The sequence below is a fragment of the Symphalangus syndactylus genome, chromosome X, assembly GCF_028878055.3.
Source record: "Symphalangus syndactylus isolate Jambi chromosome X, NHGRI_mSymSyn1-v2.1_pri, whole genome shotgun sequence".
In the NCBI taxonomy this organism is placed as follows: domain Eukaryota; kingdom Metazoa; phylum Chordata; class Mammalia; order Primates; family Hylobatidae; genus Symphalangus; species Symphalangus syndactylus.
The window spans coordinates 34368436-34388807 of record NC_072447.2 but is presented as its reverse complement, the minus strand read 5'-3'; the positions used below and the strand labels follow the sequence as shown (position 1 = coordinate 34388807).

The window sequence follows — 20372 nt, the reverse complement described above, 5'->3', positions numbered from 1 at the left end:
GGTAGTACTAAGTATTTCTTATTGCATGACATAAGAGGCTTATAGTGACTGGTTGTTCACCTTTACTAATGCTAAGATTAATCAGTGGGTTCAGGTGGTGATAGCCTGATCCTTCCCATTTCAAGTTCCCCATCCACCTTTCATCTAATGGCTTTATTCATTTATGATTGTTGCCTGAATCAATTATTCCATTATGGTTTTCAAAGTGGTGCTTTTCTTTTTTTATTATTATACTTTAAGTTCTGAGATACATGTGCAGAACATGCAGGTTTGTTACGTAGGTATACATGTGCCATGGAGGTTTGCTGCACCCATCAATCCATAATCTACATTAGATATTTCTCCTAATGCTATCCCTCCCCTTGCCCCCCACCCCCCAACAGGCCCGAGTGTGTGATGCTCCCCTCCCTGTGCCAATATGTTCTCATTGTTCAACTCCCACTTATGAGTGAGAACATGTGGTGTTTAGTTTTCTGTTCCTATGTTAGTTTGTGGAGAATGATGGTTTCCAGCTTCATCCATGTCCCTGCAAAGGACGTGAACTAATCCTTTTTGTGGCTGCATAGTATTCCACGGTGTATATGTGCCATATTTTCTTTATCCAGTCTATTATTGATGGGCATTTGGGTTGGTTCTAATTTACACTCCCACCAATAGTGTAAAAGCATTCCTATTTCTCCACATCCTCTCCAATATGTGTTGTTTCCTGACTTTTTAAATGATCGCCATTCTAACTGGTGTGAGATAGTATCTCATTGTGGTTTTGATTTGCATTTCTCTAATGACCAGTGATGATGAGCTTTTTTTCATGTTTGTTGGCTGCATAAATGTCTTCTTTCAAAAAGTGTCTGTTCATATCCTTTGCCCACTTTTTGATGGGGTTGTTTGTTTTTTTCTTGTAAATTTGTTTAAGTTCCTTGTAGATTCTGGATATTAGCCCTTTCTCAGATGGATAGATTGCAAAAATTTTCTCCCATTCTGCAGATTGCCTGTTCACTCTGATGATAGTTTCTTTTGCTGTGCAGAAGTTCTTTAGTTTAATTAGATCCCATTTTTCAATTTTGGCTTTTGTTGCCATTGCTTTTGGTGTTTTAGCCACGAAGACTTTGTCCGTGCCTATGTTCTGAATGGTATTGCCTAGGTTTTCTTCTAGGGTTTTTTATGGATTTAGGTCTTACATTTAAATCTTTAAAACATCTTGAGTTAATTTTTGTATAAGGTGTAAGTAAGGGGTCCAGTTTCAGTTTTCTGCATATGGCTAGCCAGTTTTCCCAACACCATTTATTAAATAGGGAATCCTTTCCCCATTGCTTGTTTGTGTCAGGTTTGTCAAAGATGAGATGGTTGTAGATGTGTGGTGTTATTTCTGAGGCCTCTTTTCTGTTCCATTGTCCATATATCTGTTTTGGTACCAGTACCATGCTGTTTTGGTTACTGTAGGCTTGTAATATAGTCTGAAGTCAAGTAGCGTGATGCCTCCATGTTTGTTCTTTTTGCTTAGGATTGTCTTGGTTATATGGGCTCTTTTTTGGTTCCATATGAAATTTAAAGTAGTTTTTTCTAGTTCTGTGAAGAAAGTCAATGGTAGCTTGATGGGAATAGCATTGAATCTATAAATTACTTTGGGCAGTATGGCTATTTTCATGATATTGATTATTCCTATCCATGAGCATGGAATGTTTTTTCATTTGTTTGTGTCTTCTCTTATTTCCTTGAGCAGTGGTTTGTAGTTCTCCTTGAAGAGGTCCTTCACATCCATTGTAAGTTGTATTCCTAGGTATTTTATTCTCTTTGTAGCAATTGTGAATGGGAGGTTTGCTCACGATTTGGCTCTCTGTTTGTCTATTATTGGTGTATAGGAATGCTTGTGATTTTTGCACATTTGTTTTGTATCCTGAGACTTCGCTGAAGTTGCTTATCAGCTTAAGGAGTTTTGGGGCTGAGACGATGGGGTTTTCTAAATATACAATCATGTCATCTGCAAACAGAGATAATTTGACTTCCTCTCTTCCTATTTGAATATGCTTTATTTCTGTCTCTCGCCTCATTGCCCTGGCCAGGACTTCCAATACTATGTTGAATAGGAGCGGTGAGAGAGGGCAACCTTGTCTTGTGCCAGTTTTCAAAGGGAATGCTTACAGCTTTTGCCCATTCAGTATGATATTGGCTGTGGGTTTGTCATAAATAGCTCTCGTTATTTTGAGACATGTTCAATCAATACCTAGTTTATTGAGTGTTTTTAGCATGATGGGGTGTTGAATTTTGTCGAAGGCCTTTTCTGCATCTATTGAGATAATCATGTGTTTTCTGTCATTGGTTCTGTTTGTGTGATGGATTATGTTTATTGATTTGCATATGTTGAACCAGCCTTGCATCCCAGGGATAAAGCTGACTTGATTGTGCTGGATAAGCTTTTTAATGTGCTGCTGGATTTGGTTTGCAAGTATATTATTGAGGATTTTCACATCAATGATCATCAGGGATATTGCCCTGAAATTTTCTTTTTTTGTTGTGCCTCTGCCAAGTTTTGGTATCAGGATGATGCTGGCCTCATAAAAGGGAGGAGTCCCTCTTTTTCTGTTGTTTGGAATGGTTTCAGAAGGAATGGTACCAGCTTCTCTTTCTACCTCTGGTAGCATTCGGCTGTGAATCCGTCTGGTCCTGGACTTTTTTTGGTTGGTAGGCTATTAATTACTGCCTCAATTTCAGAACTTGTTATTGGTCTATTCAGGGATCCGACTTATTCCTGGTTTAGTCTTGGGAGGGTGTATGTGTCCAGGAATTTATCTATTTCTTCTAGATTTTCTAGTTTATTTGCATAGAGGTGATTATAGTAGTCTCTGATGGTAGCTTGTATTTCTGTGGGATCAATGATAATCTCCCATTTATCATTTTTTATTGTGTCTATTTGAATCTTCTCGTTTCTTCTTTATTAATCTGGCTAGTGGTCTATCAATTTTGTTAATCTTTTCAAAAAACCAGCTCTTAGATTCATTGATTTTTTGAAGGGTTTTTCATGTCTCTATCTCCTTCAGTTCTGCTCTGATCTTAGTTATTTCTTGTCTTCTGCTAGCTTTTGAATTTGTTTGCTCTCGCTTCTCTAGTTCTTTTAATCGTGATGTAAGGGTGTCAATTTTAGATCTTTCCTCCTTTCTCCTGTGGGCATTTAGTGTTACAAATTTCCCTCTAAATACTGCTTTAGCTGTGTCCCAGAGATTCTGGTACGTTGTGTCTTTGTCCTCATTGGTTTCAAAGAACTTATTTATTTCTGCCTTAATTTTGTTATGTACCCAGTAGTCACTCAGGAGCAGGTTGTTCAGTTTCCATGTAGTTGTGCAGTTCTGAGTGAGTTTCTTAATCCCGAGTTCTAATTTGATTGATTCTTAATCCTGAGTTTCTTAATCCCGAGTTCTAATCTGAGTTCTAATTTGGTCTGAGAGGCTGTCATGACTTCCGTTATTTTGCATTTGCTGAGGACTCTTTTACTTCCAATTATGTGGTCGATTTTAGAATAAGTGCTATGTGGTGCTGAGAAGAATGTGTATTCTGTTGATTTGGGGTGGAGAGTTCTGTAGATGTCTATTAGGTCTGCTTGGTTCAGAGCTGAGTTCAAGTCCTGAATATCATTGTTAATTTTGTCTCATTGATCTGTCTAATATTGAGAGTGGGGTGATAAAATCTTGCACTATTATTGTGTGGGAGTCTAAGTCTCTTTGTACGTCTCTAAGAACTTGCTTTATGAATCTAGCTTCTCCTATATTGAGTGCATATATATTTAGGATAGTTAGCTCTTCTTGTTACAGTGATCCCTTTACCATTATGTAATGCCCTTCTTTGTCTTTTTTGATCTTTGTTGGTTTGAAGTCTATTTTATCAGAGACTAGGATTGCAACCTCTGCTTTTTTTTTGCTTTCCATTTGCTTGGTAAATCTTCCTCCATCCCTTTATTTTGAGCCTATGTGTGTCTTTGCACGTGAGATGGGTCTCCTGAATGCAGCACACCAGTGGGTCTTGACTCTATCTAATTTGCCAGTCTGTGCCTTTTAATTGGGGCATTCGGCCCATTTACATTTAAGGTTAATATTGTTATGTGTGAATTTGATCCTGTCATTATGATGCTAGCTGGTTATTTTGCCCATTAGTTGATGCAGTTTCTTCATAGTGTTAATGGTCTCAAAATGGTGCTTTTCTAAGTCTAGCATTCCTTCTACATTTATAAGCCAGAATTCTGTAAAGACCATTCTTTCATCAACTAATGCTATACGGTTCACCTGAAATACAGTTTGTATACGAAAAAGCATGATAAATTCTTAATTTTTTTTATGTTGCCATTAATGGCTGGCAAAAAAGAAACACAGAAAGGTAGGCATCTTGCATCTAGGCAAAGGTGCCAGGATTTTATCCTGAGCTATGGAAAGCCATTGTGGGTTTTAAGCACATAGGATGAACAAGATAACATTTTCGTTTTAGGATGCACCCTTTATCCCTTGTGTAGAGAATGGGTGAAAGTCAGGAAGGCTCTGAAGGGAGCTGTAATAATTCAGGCCGAAATGGTGGGGGCCCAAACTGGGGTGGGGGTAGTGGAGTGAGAGAGAGTTTGACAGAATCCAGATTAGAAAGGAGAATCCAAAAGTCTAGTAAAATAATGTGGGAGGTGCGAGAAGAAGGGGAGATGGAGGAGGGCAGGATGACATAATGAACCCTGTATTTCTGATATGGTCAATTAAATAAATGGTGATGCCACAAAACTCCTTGAGAAATACAGGAAGAGAAGTACAGAGGAGTTAGCTCCTAAATGAAAAACGAAGTATGCTCAAACATGGACTTCCCAGACAGAAGGAAAGATTTAAGAAGCTACAGTATAATTTTTTTCACTTCAGTCTAATAAATAATAGTGAGTACATATTAGGGGAAAATTACTCATATATAGAGTTGTCTGGATTCTGGAGATCTATAAAGAAGAATCAGGGATTATTTTGTTAGCATTAAATATTTAACCTGAAGAAATTAAATTCTAGGCTCTATTCCTAATCCATTTGTAAACACATTCCAAATTCCTCTCTGTTGTTATTTTTTTCCCTATTGCTTACAGAGATGTGCCTACTATTTTAGGAAATCCTTAATAGTGGATGTAGTGTTTTCAGAAGTGAAAAATGCTTTGCAAGTGTATAAGCAAAAATCTTCCCAGTCGTTGTAGTAGTTTCCAAGGGCTGCCATAACAAAGTACCACAGACTGGGTGGCTGAAAACAACAGAAATTTATTGTCTCAGAGTTCTAGAGGCCAGAAGTCTAAAATCAAGATGTTGTCAGGGCCATGTTCTCTCAGAGACTCTGTGTAGAATCCTTCCTTGCCTCTTCCTAGCTCCTTGCCACTTCCTAGCTTCTGGTGGTTTGTCAGCAATCTGTGGCATTCATTGGCTTGTAGATGCATCATTCCAATCTTCTGTCATTACCTGGCATTGTCCCTGTGTCTCTATCTTCATATGGCTATCTTCTTATAAGGAGATCAGTCCTAATGGATTAGGGGCCCACCCTACTCAAGTATGACCTCATTTTAACTAATTACATCTGCAACACTCCTATTTCCAAATAAGGTCACATTCTGAAGTACTGGGGATTAGACCTTCAACATATCTTTTTTGGGGGAATCATAATTGAATCCATAACTGTGGTCTAAAGACCCACGATAAACTATGAAAACAAAAACTTTCATTTGAAAATTATCTATTTTAACACCCTTTCAAAAGCTTTATATTGCTCTTTGGAGAAGCTGAAACTTATTTTCTTTTTTTTTCAAAATGAAATTTCATAGAATCTTACAGTGCCCACCAAGGCAAAATAAAATAAAGACTAAGAGAGCAATACAGCATATGAATATATTTAATAAACATAGTCTTTTAAATACTTAATTGTATTTTGTGGTACATTTTCCTAAGCATTTTCCTGAAATCTTTGGGAGAACTCATTATAGTAAGAAATACTCATTATTTATCAGAATGAAACACTAACCTTTGCTAACAGTACCTACTGTTTAAATAAAATGAGATAATATATGTAAATCATTTAACAGTTTGCAAGTACTCAACAGCTGTTAGATGCTTTTTGGTTTTTTGGTTTTTTGTTTTGTTTTGTTTTGTTTTTTGTTTTTGAGACAGAGTCTCATTCTGTTGCCCGCGCTGGAGTGCAGTGGCACAATCTCAGCTCACTGCAACATTCACCTCTTGGGTTCAACTGATTCTCTTGCCTCAGCCTCCTGAGTAGCTGGGACTACAGGCATATGCCACCACACCCGGCTAATTTTTGTATTTTTAATAGAGGCAGGGTTTCTCCATGTTGGCCAGGCTGGTCTCGAACTCCTGACCTCAGGTGATCCTCCCACCTCGGCCTCCCTAAGTGCTAGGATTACAGGAGTAAGCCACTGCACCCAGCCCTGTTAGCTGCTATTAATACATATTTAGTACTCTTAGCATTGCAATGATGATTACATGTGAAACACATCAATGCCTGACCCATAGTAAGTACTCAGTAAGCTATTATTATCATCATCACCATCATTATAAAAAGTGTTCAAAACTTTTGGTAAAATGTCCAAAACTGCCAATACTACTTCCAATTGGCTTATTCTTGCTGAAACGTGAACTATTTGCATACAGTCTTATTAGTCTTAAAATTTTTAATAAGGCCATTTAATCTATAGAATTCATCTCTTATTTTCTAGGCAGTTATAAGTTATTTCAATTCAGGTTTCTTATTTAAAAAAGGAATTCCTTAATGTTTAACCCCTTCCCAGGTTTTTATTCTTGTTTTATTAGTTACCAAGAACATGACTTGAAAATAAGCTACTGAAATATAATTGATCTGTCGCTTAATGAAAATGTACTTTACTTACAAATATGGCATTATTAATCCATGAGCAGTTTTTCCAGCAATGGACCTGATTTGATAGTGCCTCACTCACACAATTTTTGTGATTAAAGCTGCAGAGTTTCCAAACATAGAGATTTGGGATTCAGCTGGTGGTCAAAGAATAGAGTTCCATTTAATTCCATAGTGTTCTGCAAAGACACTTCCAGTTGAGGTCTGGCTATGGGCTGGTCTTAAATACAAGTCACTAAAAAAGAATTTTTTAAAAAAAGTATCTTTTCCAGCTGCAGACTCAAATTTGCATTCAAAAGCACAAATATAAAGTTTTAAAAAACATAACCACAATAACAGCCATGTTTTAAAGCAAGAGTTCAATAAAGTTTGAATTTTTTTTTTCATGATGATGAGTAGGAACCGGTGGTCCTTGGGTTTTTGCTTCAAAATGGTTTGTGGACTGAAAAAAAAAATGTGAGAACCACTGTTCAAACCAACCAAAGTAAATTGATAGTTACAAAATAGGAATGTTTATTCTCTGAAGGAATACTTTATACTGAGATTTTTGCTTAATGTCAAAGCAGCCGTTTTCAGTATCAGTTTGAAACGAAATTTTAATGTATTATCTCCTTCTTATGAATTAGTGTTTATAAACAAGAAAATTTAGAGGGTCTTTTCAGTTCTAGCAAAATGAAAACTAAAGTAAAACAGCAGCTTATTAAAGCTTCCAGAATGGCTTCTCAGTTCCTTGTCAAGTATCAAAGCCCCATAATTCTTTCCCTTCAAATGACTCTTGGAACAAAATGACACCTCTAAGGATTAAACATTTTGGAAACCAATAAAAGAAGAAGACATTAAGGCATGTCTGACACAGGCCTCTCCTTCATAGTTCCCTGTTCCTCTCATTCTCCCTACATAAGTATGAGTCAGGTAATGTTCACTTTGAATCATATATTTGTTAGTTTATTTTGAGCATTACATAAACTAGATTTTGATCATAGCCTATGAGGCAATTGACCTGTAATCATTTGCATTTCAACATGTGTAGCTCAAAAAACAGAAGCGTAAGTTGCTCTACATTCTTTTATTTGCATTTCACAGGTTACTTACAGTATCATTTTTTGTGATACAAGAGTGCCCTAAAGAAATAGATCACACTACAATAAAATGCTCACACAGCAAATGGAACGAGGTAACTTTCAAGAGTGAGATATTTGAATTACATTATGTATGCAGGAGTACTCCCTTTCTGAAGCTGATAACAATACCTCCATTTATTGAGTGTTTCCTATGTGGCAGGCACCATGCTTAATGCTTTACAGACATTACCTCCATTTAATCTTCCCACCAATCATAAAAGGCAAGTATTATTATTCCTATTTTCAGATGAGAAAAACAAAGTTTATTCTGCAAATATTTGTTGAACAGCAACTACATGCCGGTCTAAGCAAAGTTGAAGCTAAGATAAAGAATCCTGAAATTTGGACACAGGCCTGTCTCTGCTCTTATCGTGACCCCATCCTGCCTAACTGGAAAGAATGTTAAACATTTCATGTATTTGTATTATAGATTGTCTTCACCTTTATAGATTTTATTGTCTTTCATCATATGCAACTCTCAAATCTTTGAACTTTGTATCTGGAAGGGAACCTAGAAACCTACATTTTCCAAAATTTGAATTTTCTCAAATAAAATGTTCAAATTGATGTAGAAATTCCTGTTCTTTAAGATCTGTGTCAATCAGGAAAATAGCCTTAATAATTTTTATTTGAGACATTTCAAGGAAAAAACAAAATTCACACACATGAAACATATGTAACCATGTGTTTTGTTAAACTATTGTCTTACATGAGATAAGATTTGAGGCTAAATCTTATCTTTCTTTCTCTCTGAAAAGAAATAGTTAAATAGTCTCTGGCTATTACCTTTCCTTTTTTTGTGAAAAAATAAATAGGCTTTGGATAAATATGGATCGAAATAAATATGCTTTGGATAATATAATTTGGATAATCTGGATGAAAGGAAAAAACTTTTTCCTAGAGGTGATGATGATTACACTTTTGGGATTTTCTGCAGTAGTGACAAATCTGTATGTACAGAGCTGTGAACTTTGGATGTATATGAGGTAGAGATTGCGCCATGAGCCATAGTCATCTTGCAACTTTTCCAGACTGACGTAACTCCATTTTTTGAACAAATGTTATTTTGTTAAATAAATGTCCATTTAAACTTGTATACAAAGGTTATAATTATAGAAGGAAATTGTTGGGGGCAGAGGAGGTTAAATCTAGTTGTCCCGTCATACATTAGGAATGATTTCTTGGAAACCTCCTTCAGATTTTCTACTGAGGTTTGCTGTTTCCCTCTACTGTAGTTTCAAGTAATAACTTTCCAATATTTTGGTTCTGACTGCGAGATTTGTTGGGGAGGGTGGGGATCAGTAGGTAACTGAATCAGCCCTTTCTGCTGATTCTGCACTAAGGAAGCCAAAAAGACATTGGAATCTGAAGATATCACTTAACATTATATGACTTGTAGGAATACATAAAAGGCTCAAAAGCCACATATGTAAGTATACATTTATAGTAGCCACATTAAAAAGTTTTTAAAAGGTGAAATTAATTTTAATGAAATATTTTATTTAACCCAATATATCAAAAATATCATTTCAACATGCTGTGAATATAAAAAATTATTAATCAGATACTTTATATTCTTTTTTTTTTTTACTAAGTCTGAAATCTGGTATGAACTTTACATTTACAGCACATCTCAACTTTGACCAGCCAACCTCATTTGAAGTGCTCAGTAGCCATGTGTGGCTACTAACCACCATATTAACCCATGCAGGTCTGGCGATCTGAGGCAGCTATTCTTTGAATAGCTACACTTAGAGTTCTCCTTTGTTAAACAGAGGGGAAAAGTAATCCTGCTCAGGGCAATATCAGCTTCTATGCTCAAATAACTCTTTTTGCTGCCACCTGCAAGAAAAATCTTCTAGCCTCATTTGATTTTTCCAAATTCTCCTAACCAAAGAGAGTGGTTGCACTGCTCTTGGGTTTAATAGAAGAAATAAAAGAGAAAAAGTTTATTGTTAACAACAAAAAATCATTTTCTTTGCTTTTGGGGCAAAAGGAAGAATAATGTTCTTCTAAATAAATTCAATCAATTCATGAATACTTATCAAATTGATCCTCTGTGCAAGACATCTGTGGTAGTGGTACTTTAACTGGTTTTTTTGCTTTTGTTTGTTTGTTTGTTTGTTTTTTGAGACAGACTTTTGATCTTGTTGCCCAGGCTGGAGTGCAATGGCAGGATCTCGGCTCACTGCAACCTCCGCCTCCCGGGTTCAAGCGATTCTCCTGCCTCAGTCTTCCGAGTAGCTGGCATTACGGGTGTGCACGCCCGGCTAATTTTGTATTTTTAGTAGAGACCGGGTTTCACCATGTTGACCAGGCTAGTCTGGAACTCCTGAGCTCAAGTAATTCGCCCACCTGGGCTTCCCAAAGTGCTGGGATTACAGGGGTGAGCCACCGCACCCGGCCACTTTAACCCATTATTAACAGTTCATGTAATGCTTAATTCACTGAAACGTGACCACCGCTCACATTACTTTTACAGATCAGGTAGCTCTGTTTTAAAAGTTATTCCTCTGGTTCTCAAGGTTAACAGAGATGAATAAAAGTTGATACTGAAAATGGCATACAATTTGCTTTATTTTAAAATATTCATTCTTTGCGTAGGGGTAATTAGCACTGAACAGTGTTAGCCACATAACGGTCTCTCTTCAACTATGTATGTTTTTACTAATGCAAGAATGTTAACAAATAATTGATCAAAGGGTAGGGGGAGCTAATTAACTTTAAGCCAACCGAATTAACGAACTTCTTTTCGCTATAAGGAGTGGTCATGTGACTCTGCAATGTAAATGAAAAAATTAAGCATTTTGTACACAAATGCAAAATAGTACACAACTCTTTATCTTCCAAACTTCTGAAAGCACGTTTTATCGTCGGGAATTACATAGAGAATGTGCTGCCAAATTAGCTGAGTTTGGGCCCAGGTTGGATTTGCAACACCTGAATATAGCATGTGGAGGGAAGTGACAAAAACATGAGCCAAGTGGCCCCATTCGCCTTCTTCCCCAGACCACGCTGAGTCTGCCCAGATGTTGTCCAACCTGAGCGGTCCCCCTGAGTCCAAAGCTTCGGGAGAAGGCGCGCAACGAGGACTTCCTGCCGCCTTCTCAGGCTCCCTAAACAGTTGGAGCCTCCCTAAATGGCCACGAGGTTCCCCGGCCTCTAGCCTGTGCCAAGGGGCGCGCTGGCGAAGGCAGCAGAAAGAGCCCAACACCTGCCTCTCGCAGGTCCAGCGAGAAACCTCGCACCGCCCGCGCAGACCTGGCTGGCTGGGTGTGGGGCTCTAATCTCATCCTCACACCTGCTTAGGGAGGCAGGCGAGGGTTCTCCAGGTGTCTGGGTCCCGGGAGGATGAAAGGAAGCTGTTAATAGGCGTGCGCTGGGAGCGCAGCAGGGGACGCGCCGTGGTCGCTGGGCGTGGGAAGACCGGGATCCCTGGGTTCGCGGCCTGAGGGACTGAAGGGACAGGCCGGCTCGGAGATTTCCCTTTGCTTTTTCTCTTCCCCTCGCTGGGCGACTAGCCAGGGGCTGCAGTAGCTTTCCACTCAGCCCTGCGACTTTTACACATTTCTGCCCGGGCGCACTTAGCGCGCAGCGGCTCCTGGCGCAGTGAACACAGGGTCGAGTCCTCTTGGGACGCACCCTGGACGCTCAGGCCTTCCCCCCCAAGCTCTCGCCGTCCTGTGGGGCTCCGTCGCCGTCGGGGCGTTGGGTTTCCTTAATCCAGGGCTTCCCCATCTTGGGCAGGAGGAGGAGTCAGAACCCCTCCCCTCCCTCTGTCCCCCTCCTCCTCCTCCTCCGCCCACGTCCAGCCTGATTTTTAAATCTAATCTCTTATTTAAAGTCAACAGAGGAGCAGGAACCCCGCGCTCCTGCCTACAAGATATTTTTAAATAATTCTCCAACCTCTGCCGAGAGGGACAGCCTTAAGGAACCTCCCTGTTTTCCCCTCTTGAAGATTTAGGTAGCAGACGTGGGGCGGGGGGCAGCGGTTCGAGGGTCACAGCTGAAGGCCGAGAGCTCTGCGCACTTGGGGAGGAGAATTTGGGCTGGGGGCGGTGCGGGGGAAGCGACTAACACAAGACAAATTAATCCCAAATAGCCACAATTTAACAAAAGAGCGTCAACTTGAAGAGACTTGAATCAAACCGGGAGCCGAGCCCCCAGGAGGCTCCCAGGCACGAAGCTTCCCTTGCCTCCGTCGGGGGAGATGGGGGGCAGGTGATTTCCCAGCATGTGACCCTGAAGAGGGAGGGTCTTGGGCCATTACGGGATGCGCCCAGAGACGAGGCGCGCCCGCACGCACGCACCCCCGGAGGAGACAGGCCGAAAAGACACTCCGCACCTCTCCCCAGGTCCTTGGCTCGGGACTGCGCCCCCGGTACTTTACCCACCTCCCTCCCCAGCTGGGCGGGGACCACTGTTCTCCCTCATTCCCAAGGAGCCTCCGACCTGCCTGGACCCTTGACGGTGAAAGGCTCCCAGCCTTCGCCCCTCCTGCCTTTCCCATTTCTTTCCCCCGCCTCCCGCCGACGCCCCCAGATCTCTTGGGCTCGCCCTTCCTGAAAGTAGGCGAGGCCCAGAAGCTGAGGTTGGGGCGCAGAAGGAGGGGGGTGGGAAGAGGGAGGAGCGGAGCGCAGCGGCCGGGGGCGTGTCCTCCACTAGCCCAGCCCCTGGGTGCGCGCGGCGGTGGTGGCGGCGGCCGAGCCTCGCTTTGAGAGACAGGTATCGCTTAGGCGCCATGTTGTGAGCGGAAGTGGGGGAGCGCGCGGCGGTCGCTGTTCTGCTGGGAGCGGGCGCGGGAACCGGCGGGGGGGGCGGAGCCGTAGTCCCGGCGGCGGAAGGAGGAGAGGAAGAAAGGGGCGAGACCCGGTGCCCAGCGGAGGCGCAAGGCTCTTGCTCAGCGCGCGGGCGTCTCTGGCCAGGCGCGCGGCTTTCGGGCGGTCGGCGTCGGCGTCGAGCCCTCTCTGGGGCCGCCGCCGCTGCTGCTGCTGCTGCTGCCGCCGCCGCCGCCGCCGCCGCTGCCGCTGCCGTGGGGCTCGGGCGGCGACGGAGCGGGGCCGGCCGTGGGGCGGGCGGGGAGGGAGGAGGCGGTGAAGGCGGCGGGCCGGGGGGGAAGATGCCGCTGGCGCAGCTGGCGGACCCGTGGCAGAAGATGGCTGTGGAGAGCCCGTCCGACAGCGCTGAGGTGAGTGCAGCAGGGCGGCCGGGGCCGGCGCATCTCCTCCCCGCGCCCCCGCCGGCTCTCTTCGCTCCCCGGAGCTGGCCACTCGGCCCGTTCTGATCCCGCTCGCGTCTTCCCCCAGGCTCAGGGTTTTGGTTTGGGTTGTTGGGGTGGGTCTGTTTGCCGGTCTGTCTATTCCTCCCACCCGCACCCTCACCTCCTTCCCTCGCTCGGGGGACTGCCAGTGTGGTGGCGCGTGGGGTTTGGAGTGGGCGCTGGGGCTTCGCAAGAAGCCAATTTTAATCAACTTTGCGTGGGGGAAGCGGGAGGCGGAGCGGGGGCCGGCGGGGAGTTGGAAAGTTTGGCCCAGCCGGGTCGGGGGCTTTCCCGGACCTTGGCGACTTTGGGAGGTGAGGGAGGGGTAGGGATCGGGTTCACCGGGGAGCAGGGACTCTCGAGTCCGGCCGAGGGAGGGGCTGCTGCGGGGAGACCGGCGCGCTGGGCACGGGCGGCGGCGACCTGTGGGGGTTTCGGGTAGGGGGTGCAGAGTTTTGCCTCCCCCCCGTCTGCCGCAGCGGTTTCTGCTGCTGCAAAGAAGAAAGTGGAAGCCTAAGGTCCCCTACCCCCTCCGTTTCTGAGGTCGCAGAGCTGGACCCCCGTCCCTGTGAGTTTAACTTGAGTTTCCTGTCCATGGAGGTGAGAGGGTGATATTCAAGGAGATCAGCGGCCGCCGTAAAGGGCTTTCTGGTTTTCCTTGCCCAGGATCTGGTGACCGTCCCTGAGACACCCACCCTAGTGCCCAAAACCCAAACAATATACCCAAACAGGGCAAAACAGAATTTCCCCGGGCGCATCACTACACCGAGCTTTTCTGAACCGCCCCTGTCCCAGAATAACTCGAGGTCTGCGAAAATAATCCAGACAAGACCCATTCCAAGGTATCACCGCTCCTCTCCGGAGTGGAAAATCAATTCCTGATGGTGGCGCGTCTGTAATTCTCCCTTCTTGACTTTTTGCTGCCTTCTCTCCCCGCAGCGGACTTTGGGGGATTACAGGATGATAGGCTGCGTGTGTGTAATAGTTACTGAGTGAGTGACCCCATTTCTGGAAAGCATGACTGAAACGCGGGGGTGGAACGGGGCAGGCTGTGATGAGTGGTGTGCTTGGCGGCAGCCGCTGCCCTGCCGGCCTCCGCAGTGTGAGAGGTAGATAGGGTTACTGGTTACGTCAGTAAAACCGAGGCTCAGTTTAATCTGAGATGCGGGACACTTGCATTCTCCGGTATAATGGAGAGGGCGGGGGATCAGTTCAAATCGCTTTTCACTTTTTTCCCCCAGTCACCTCCACTGCTGTATAAAAATGTTGCTTGTTCTCCTTAACGCACGCAGAGTTGTAATAGTGCTTATGATTGGTGCTTAGTATTTTGCGACTTGGATCATACTTGTAAAACCTGAACTAAATGCTGCTCTTCAATGGAAAAGACATTGATATATGTTGAAAGAAAAGGAAAGAAAGAAAGGAAATCATGTTTTTAAGACTGGCAGAATCACAAGAACTTTATTTAAAATTGTTAACCAGACTAACACTATAAATATTTTATAAAAAAGCCAAATTTATGATGTTTAATAATCCTTTAGATGAGTAGTGTAAAAAACAATATGCAAGAGCTCTTGTCATATTTTTCCCCAGAAATTTTTTTGCATTAAATAATATAACTAAAAGGTTAATAAAATGTTCTCAAAGTACTGAACTTGTGGAAAGAAATTAAATTTGCTTTGAGCCTGACTTTTACATACAAACATTAACAATTGCAACTCAAGATCAGTCCACATTTCTGCTTGGCATGTATCGATGTGATAGGAAAACAATATCATTTAAAACTCCACCTTATCCTTTTTCTATCTGGAATGCATTTGGATAAGGAAGCACAAAACATTTATTTAGCACCAACTATATGCCAGGTACTGTGCTACATTACTATTTCATTTTATCCTTCCTGTGACCCAGCAGGGTAGGATTATGGTCCCCATTGTTACGGATTAGGAAACCAAATCTCAGAATTTAAAAGGTACAAAGATTATAAATAGTAAATGGCAGAGCCATAATTCAAAGCCAGGTGGATACAATTCATGTGCTTCGTTTTATATCAGGGTAGATGTTCCAAATCTTTTGTGGAAAAATTCGGGGTATAAATAAGCAAGTAGTTAGAGGTCATCTATTTTCCAGAAACAAATAGAGTATTATAAGAGGTCTCATTTGGTAAAGTCTTGTTATTTCAGTTACTATCATGTTTTCCAGAACTTGACAGATAGGATTCCACAATTTGCTGTTTTCAAAGAATTTTCTTGCTATTATGGCATAAGGTATGTCAAACAGAGCCAGTGTTGCCAAGATTTATTAAAACTAAATTCTAACAAATTGCCTTTAGATATTTAATTTCCTTTGCTTGTTCAGCTATTTCAAGTAAATTACTTCTGATACAATTTGGAAATATTGAAGACCGTGAGGGTAAGGTTGAAAAGTTCCACTCAGAGGTCTAATATTTTCACTATTATACCGTTTCCTCCCCAGTAGGTTCCTATCAGATAATTGTATTTTACCAGAGTAACATCGTTTTTTTTAAAGAGTCATTTACTTGAGTAAATACATCAAAATATTTCTCTCCAGGTTAAAAGATTTCAGGATTGGTCTGTGTAGGAGTTTACATTTATGGTCTCATCCCTAGTACACTGTGAATTCTTGAAAGCAGACATCCCCCCCCCCCCCCCGGAATCCTCAGCATTCAACACAATGCCTGGCACTTACATATTGTGGACTTAATAAATATCTGCTGAATGAATCATGAAAGTCAGGAATAGGATGATTATGAATCTTATCTCTGTTTTTTATCATTTTAATCTCATTAAAATATGAACAATTTAAAAAGACCTCAGTGCCTCAGTAAAAACACAGGCAGTTTCTTCAGTTTCTTTACACTGGCCTTCCTGCTTTAAGACCTCACACGAATCTCATGGTGTTCAAAACAAAAAAACCCTTGTGGTTAAACTCAAACGTGGGTCAGAACATGATAGGCTAGAACTAGGCCAAATGTTTAAAGAAGCAAATTTAGGATAATAAAGGAAGTACTATGTAAGCAAAGTAAGGATTGGTACAAGATAAAAAACAAACTAGCTTCCTAACTGGTCTAGGTGAACTCTTTAGTGAGTTACTTAAAGATGCTAATATGCTTTTGAATATTTGACTGTTTAGAGGATGGATAAGTAGGAATTATGGCTCTTCTGTTCTACAAATTTCTTGCCACTGCTGTCAGAGACAGCATTTACTGGATCATAAGCCTGACCTAGAGTGATACTTTTTTCTCCGTTGCAATAGAGTAGGTATAAATGATAGTAAATCTAAATATGAAGTTTTCAAAATAATAAAATTATGGAGGTTATTTTTGTTTTGTAGAAATATGTTATATAAAATAGCCACAATATAATGTGTTGTATACAATGTGTATTATACAATGTGTTGTATGAAAATAGCTACCTCGACTTCTTTAAATAACAAGTACCCATGATGCACTGAAAAATATTTTTAAAATCAAGTATATAAGTATTTTATTATAGAAAATGAGGCCTTTGTGTGGGAGATCATGTTTAGTGAATGTGCAGCCATTTTTAACCTCAAAGATTATATAGTATTCTATAGTATAGTACATAGATTTTATAGTATTTCTACTATATAAATATTATATAGATTTCTTATTTCATCTATAGGGAAAATGCTCTATTAAAGTATAATTGATTTTGAAAAAAATGTTTTATTGTTTCTTTTCCTTTTCCTGTTTTATTTTTACCACCTTTCAGGTTTTTTTCTTTCCCCTAAGTGAAGATCTGAGGAGAGGACAGGTATTGTTACATGTCAACTGTCAAGTAACTGTGACACATTACTGAACACTTCATTGTTTTCAGTGATTACAATAGAGGATGTCAGTTTTGTGAAATCTAGAAAACTTTGCTTTATTTTGGCAGCTTGATCCTGTAGTAATTGGGTAGATTCAAAATGTGAAACTTGCTGGATGCATTTAAATTTTATTAATAAAACTTTTATCTAATTACAGGAACAAATATAGGCAGACTTTGTCTTCTCTTTAGTGTACATTTCTGGAAACCACAATAAGTATATCTTATTTTTAATAAGACAGGTGGCATAATTGGACTGTGTACTCCTGACCAAGGACTTGACATTTGCTAAATTATAGAATGACCAAAAATACAGATCACTTATCTAGAAGTCTGAGTTGCAGAACAATTGTCCTAAAGTTTTTTAAAATTTTTATTACTAAGAAATTCATACCACTGTGATAATTAACAAGATTTGCTCTACAGTTCAATGCTCAGGGACATGTGATCTGCCAGGCTGTGAATGATGGGTAAGGTCACAGTTGCCTGGTTGACCCAGTGCAGAATGGGTGCTTTAGACCCAACGGTTCAGATTATAATGAATGACACACTGACATGTTGGTGGTCTCACTGGTAATGCCTGCCTGTGATAGTGCTCAGTTGTTTATGTGCTTTGGTGGATAACACATTTTAAAGCACTGGAATGCAGCTGTGCAAGTACATATATCATACATCCCGTTCCCCAATTCACATAAATAGAAAAAAACAAGTATCTAAATTGTAATACCTAGCATTCAATGTCTTCCTTCCACCCCACCCCCATCAGTGTGTTCTTTTGGAATTAATACAGTGACCTGTATCATTAACCTGGAGATATCAGATCTCAGATATTCTAGTTTATCAGTTTAACACCAAAAAGCATTAAAGCCAAGAAAAACTACCCTATTTAATCATTCAGTAAAAACTACCATATTTAATCATTAAGTTTTGTCATGATTTAGCAAAACAAACACAAATGTGTGTGTGTGTGTGTGTATGTGTTTTATAAAACAGGTTCAGGATAAAATGTATCCATATAGCACATTATGATTATTTTAATACATTTGACCTATTTATTTTTTGACAGTTTATCAAGTTGTACAATTTAAAAGCCAATATTTATTAATCCCTAATGTACAGAAACATAGGAGGAAGTTGTCTCTTTGGTTAAACAAACTGTTGAAAGATAAACTTTGGCACACCAAAATTTTTACTTTTCAATTGATAAATAATATTTATACATTTTTATGGGGTCATGGGATATTTTGTTCCATGCATAGAATGTGTAATGATCACATCAGGGTATTTGGGGTATCCATTAATCATTTCTGTGTGTTGGGAACATTTCAAATCCTCTCTTCTAACTATTCTGAAATATATAAAACATTGTTATGAACTATAGTCACCCTGCTCTGCTATCCATTGTTAGAACTTATTCCTTCTGTCCAATTGTATGTACTGTGCCCATTAACCAACCTTTCTTCACTCCCACCCCCTCTGTAACCCCCACACCCGTCCTATCCTTTAGTAACTCTCATTCTGAGTAGAAACTCCCTACCTACGAGCCCCACGTGTGAGTAAGAACATGCAGTATTTGTCTTTTTGTCATGTGACCTGTTTTAAGCAAATACATTAGTTACTAGTAATTAAGTATTTTGGGTTTTGCTCATTCTTAAAACTTAGAAGGGACTTTGTGGGGTCATTTGGATTAATAGCAAAGTATTAAAGAACATAAGCTCTGGAGCCGTAAAGACCTGTGTTTGAGTCCTGGCTCTGCCACTTAATAACTTTGTAACCTTATGCAAGTTATATTTAATATCTCTATACTTCAACATCCTAATTTGTAAAATAGGGATGAAAATAATGTCTACCTCATAGAGTTTTGGTGATAATTAAATGAAATAATAATATATGTAAAGTACTTGGTTCAGTACATGGTTTAAGTTTTTAATGAACAACAGTTACAATGAATCATCCCTCTTAAAGAACTATCTCAGTTCTTTGTTTTTCCTCTGGGGTATTTTTTTAGAATCCAGCAAAGCAATTAAAAGTGATTTATTTGATTGATCAGTTTAAATAGTCATGGTAATATCTGAATGTAATTGAAAGGGCAAGGGGAACAGAAATCTCTTGAATGTTGTCCTTTTTGCATTGATCCCTTCCTCAATATTGTCTTTAAAGGGAAAAAACATTGTGAAGAATATATGTGGAAGAAGGAAGAAAGGAAAGTTTGTTCACATTTTTAACATTGCTCAAATTGGAAGATGTCTCACAATCCATGGGATGTCATAGTTTAATTAGCAGCATGTTTTTCCTTAACAATATATAAAATGATAGCATATCTTACACTTGATTGTATCTTTTAATCAATGAAATATAGTGTATTCTGTATGTCTACCTCTTGAAGGTAATGTGTCCCTGAAGAAATGGTTAAAGTCAGTTTATAGCATCAATAGGTAGAATTTTAACTTTCTTTCTAAAACATACCAACACAAAATGTGCACACCTTTTTATATTTTTAGGATGAATCCATTCTGTTAATTTTTAGGGAAGGAAATTAATATATCACACCTCCTTCCCATTACTATAAATACATTTGTTTTAGTTATTTGGAAATGCCACAGGGTAACTGGGTTTTCCTGTCTAGAAATGTAATCCTTCAGATTTTGTCTGTAAAGTGGTGTTGGTTCTTACAGAACTCTAAATAGTATGTATAGTATTTTTCAAGCTGTAAAGTCTCTGGAGATATGATGTTAAAAGGTGTATCCATGCCTCAAGAATCACCCCCCTCCAAAAAACAAGGTAGTGTGGCATAATCAAGTAAGTTGGGGAAATGTAGCATTAAATAAGATTTAACCTGTCTTTACTGTATAATTTAGAACTTTTAAGATGTTGTATACAGTGAATCTGCAAAACGGATATGGCCCACAGCATTTGAGACTTGATGTCAGAACCCCTTTTTTGTGAACCATCTATTGAAGTCTCAGCGGACACAAAGTGCTTTGCACAACACAGTTTTGGAAAGTCTGATAACTACAGTAACGCGATCCAGTATTGCCTGGAAATGAGCTGTTATGTTTAATTGACTATATTGAAGTGTTTTCTTTAACTGTCAAGAGTTTTGTTTCATTTTGAATTGAAATCTTTCTAAATTAAATTGTATAAAAATGTTCCGTCTTAATAGTGAATATAAATTTAATAATTTAAATAAAAGTTAAAAATAATTTACACTTTTGATTCGATGTTCTGAAAATTAATGGTCATATTCTACTTAATATCAAGCTA

General features: G+C 40.2%; 1 protein-coding gene across 8 annotated transcripts in view; it reads left to right on the top strand.

The window, feature by feature from the left end:
* Nucleotides 1-12261: 12261 nt before the first annotated feature.
* The window catches only part of RPS6KA3 (ribosomal protein S6 kinase A3), a 113641-nt gene continuing 105530 nt past the window's right edge, over nt 12262-20372 (top strand). For 2 of the 8 annotated variants that reach the window (XM_055266989.2, XM_055266988.2), the window contains exon 1: nt 12785-13185. In XM_055266989.2, coding sequence (XP_055122964.1) covers nt 13117-13185 — 69 coding nt within the window. In that variant the 5' untranslated portion in view covers nt 12785-13116. Of the gene's footprint in view, nt 12379-12671; nt 12723-12784; nt 13186-20372 lie in introns of those variants that run through there. The other 6 variants (XM_055266987.2, XM_063634979.1, XM_063634978.1 and 3 more) reach the window with 6 other exon arrangements.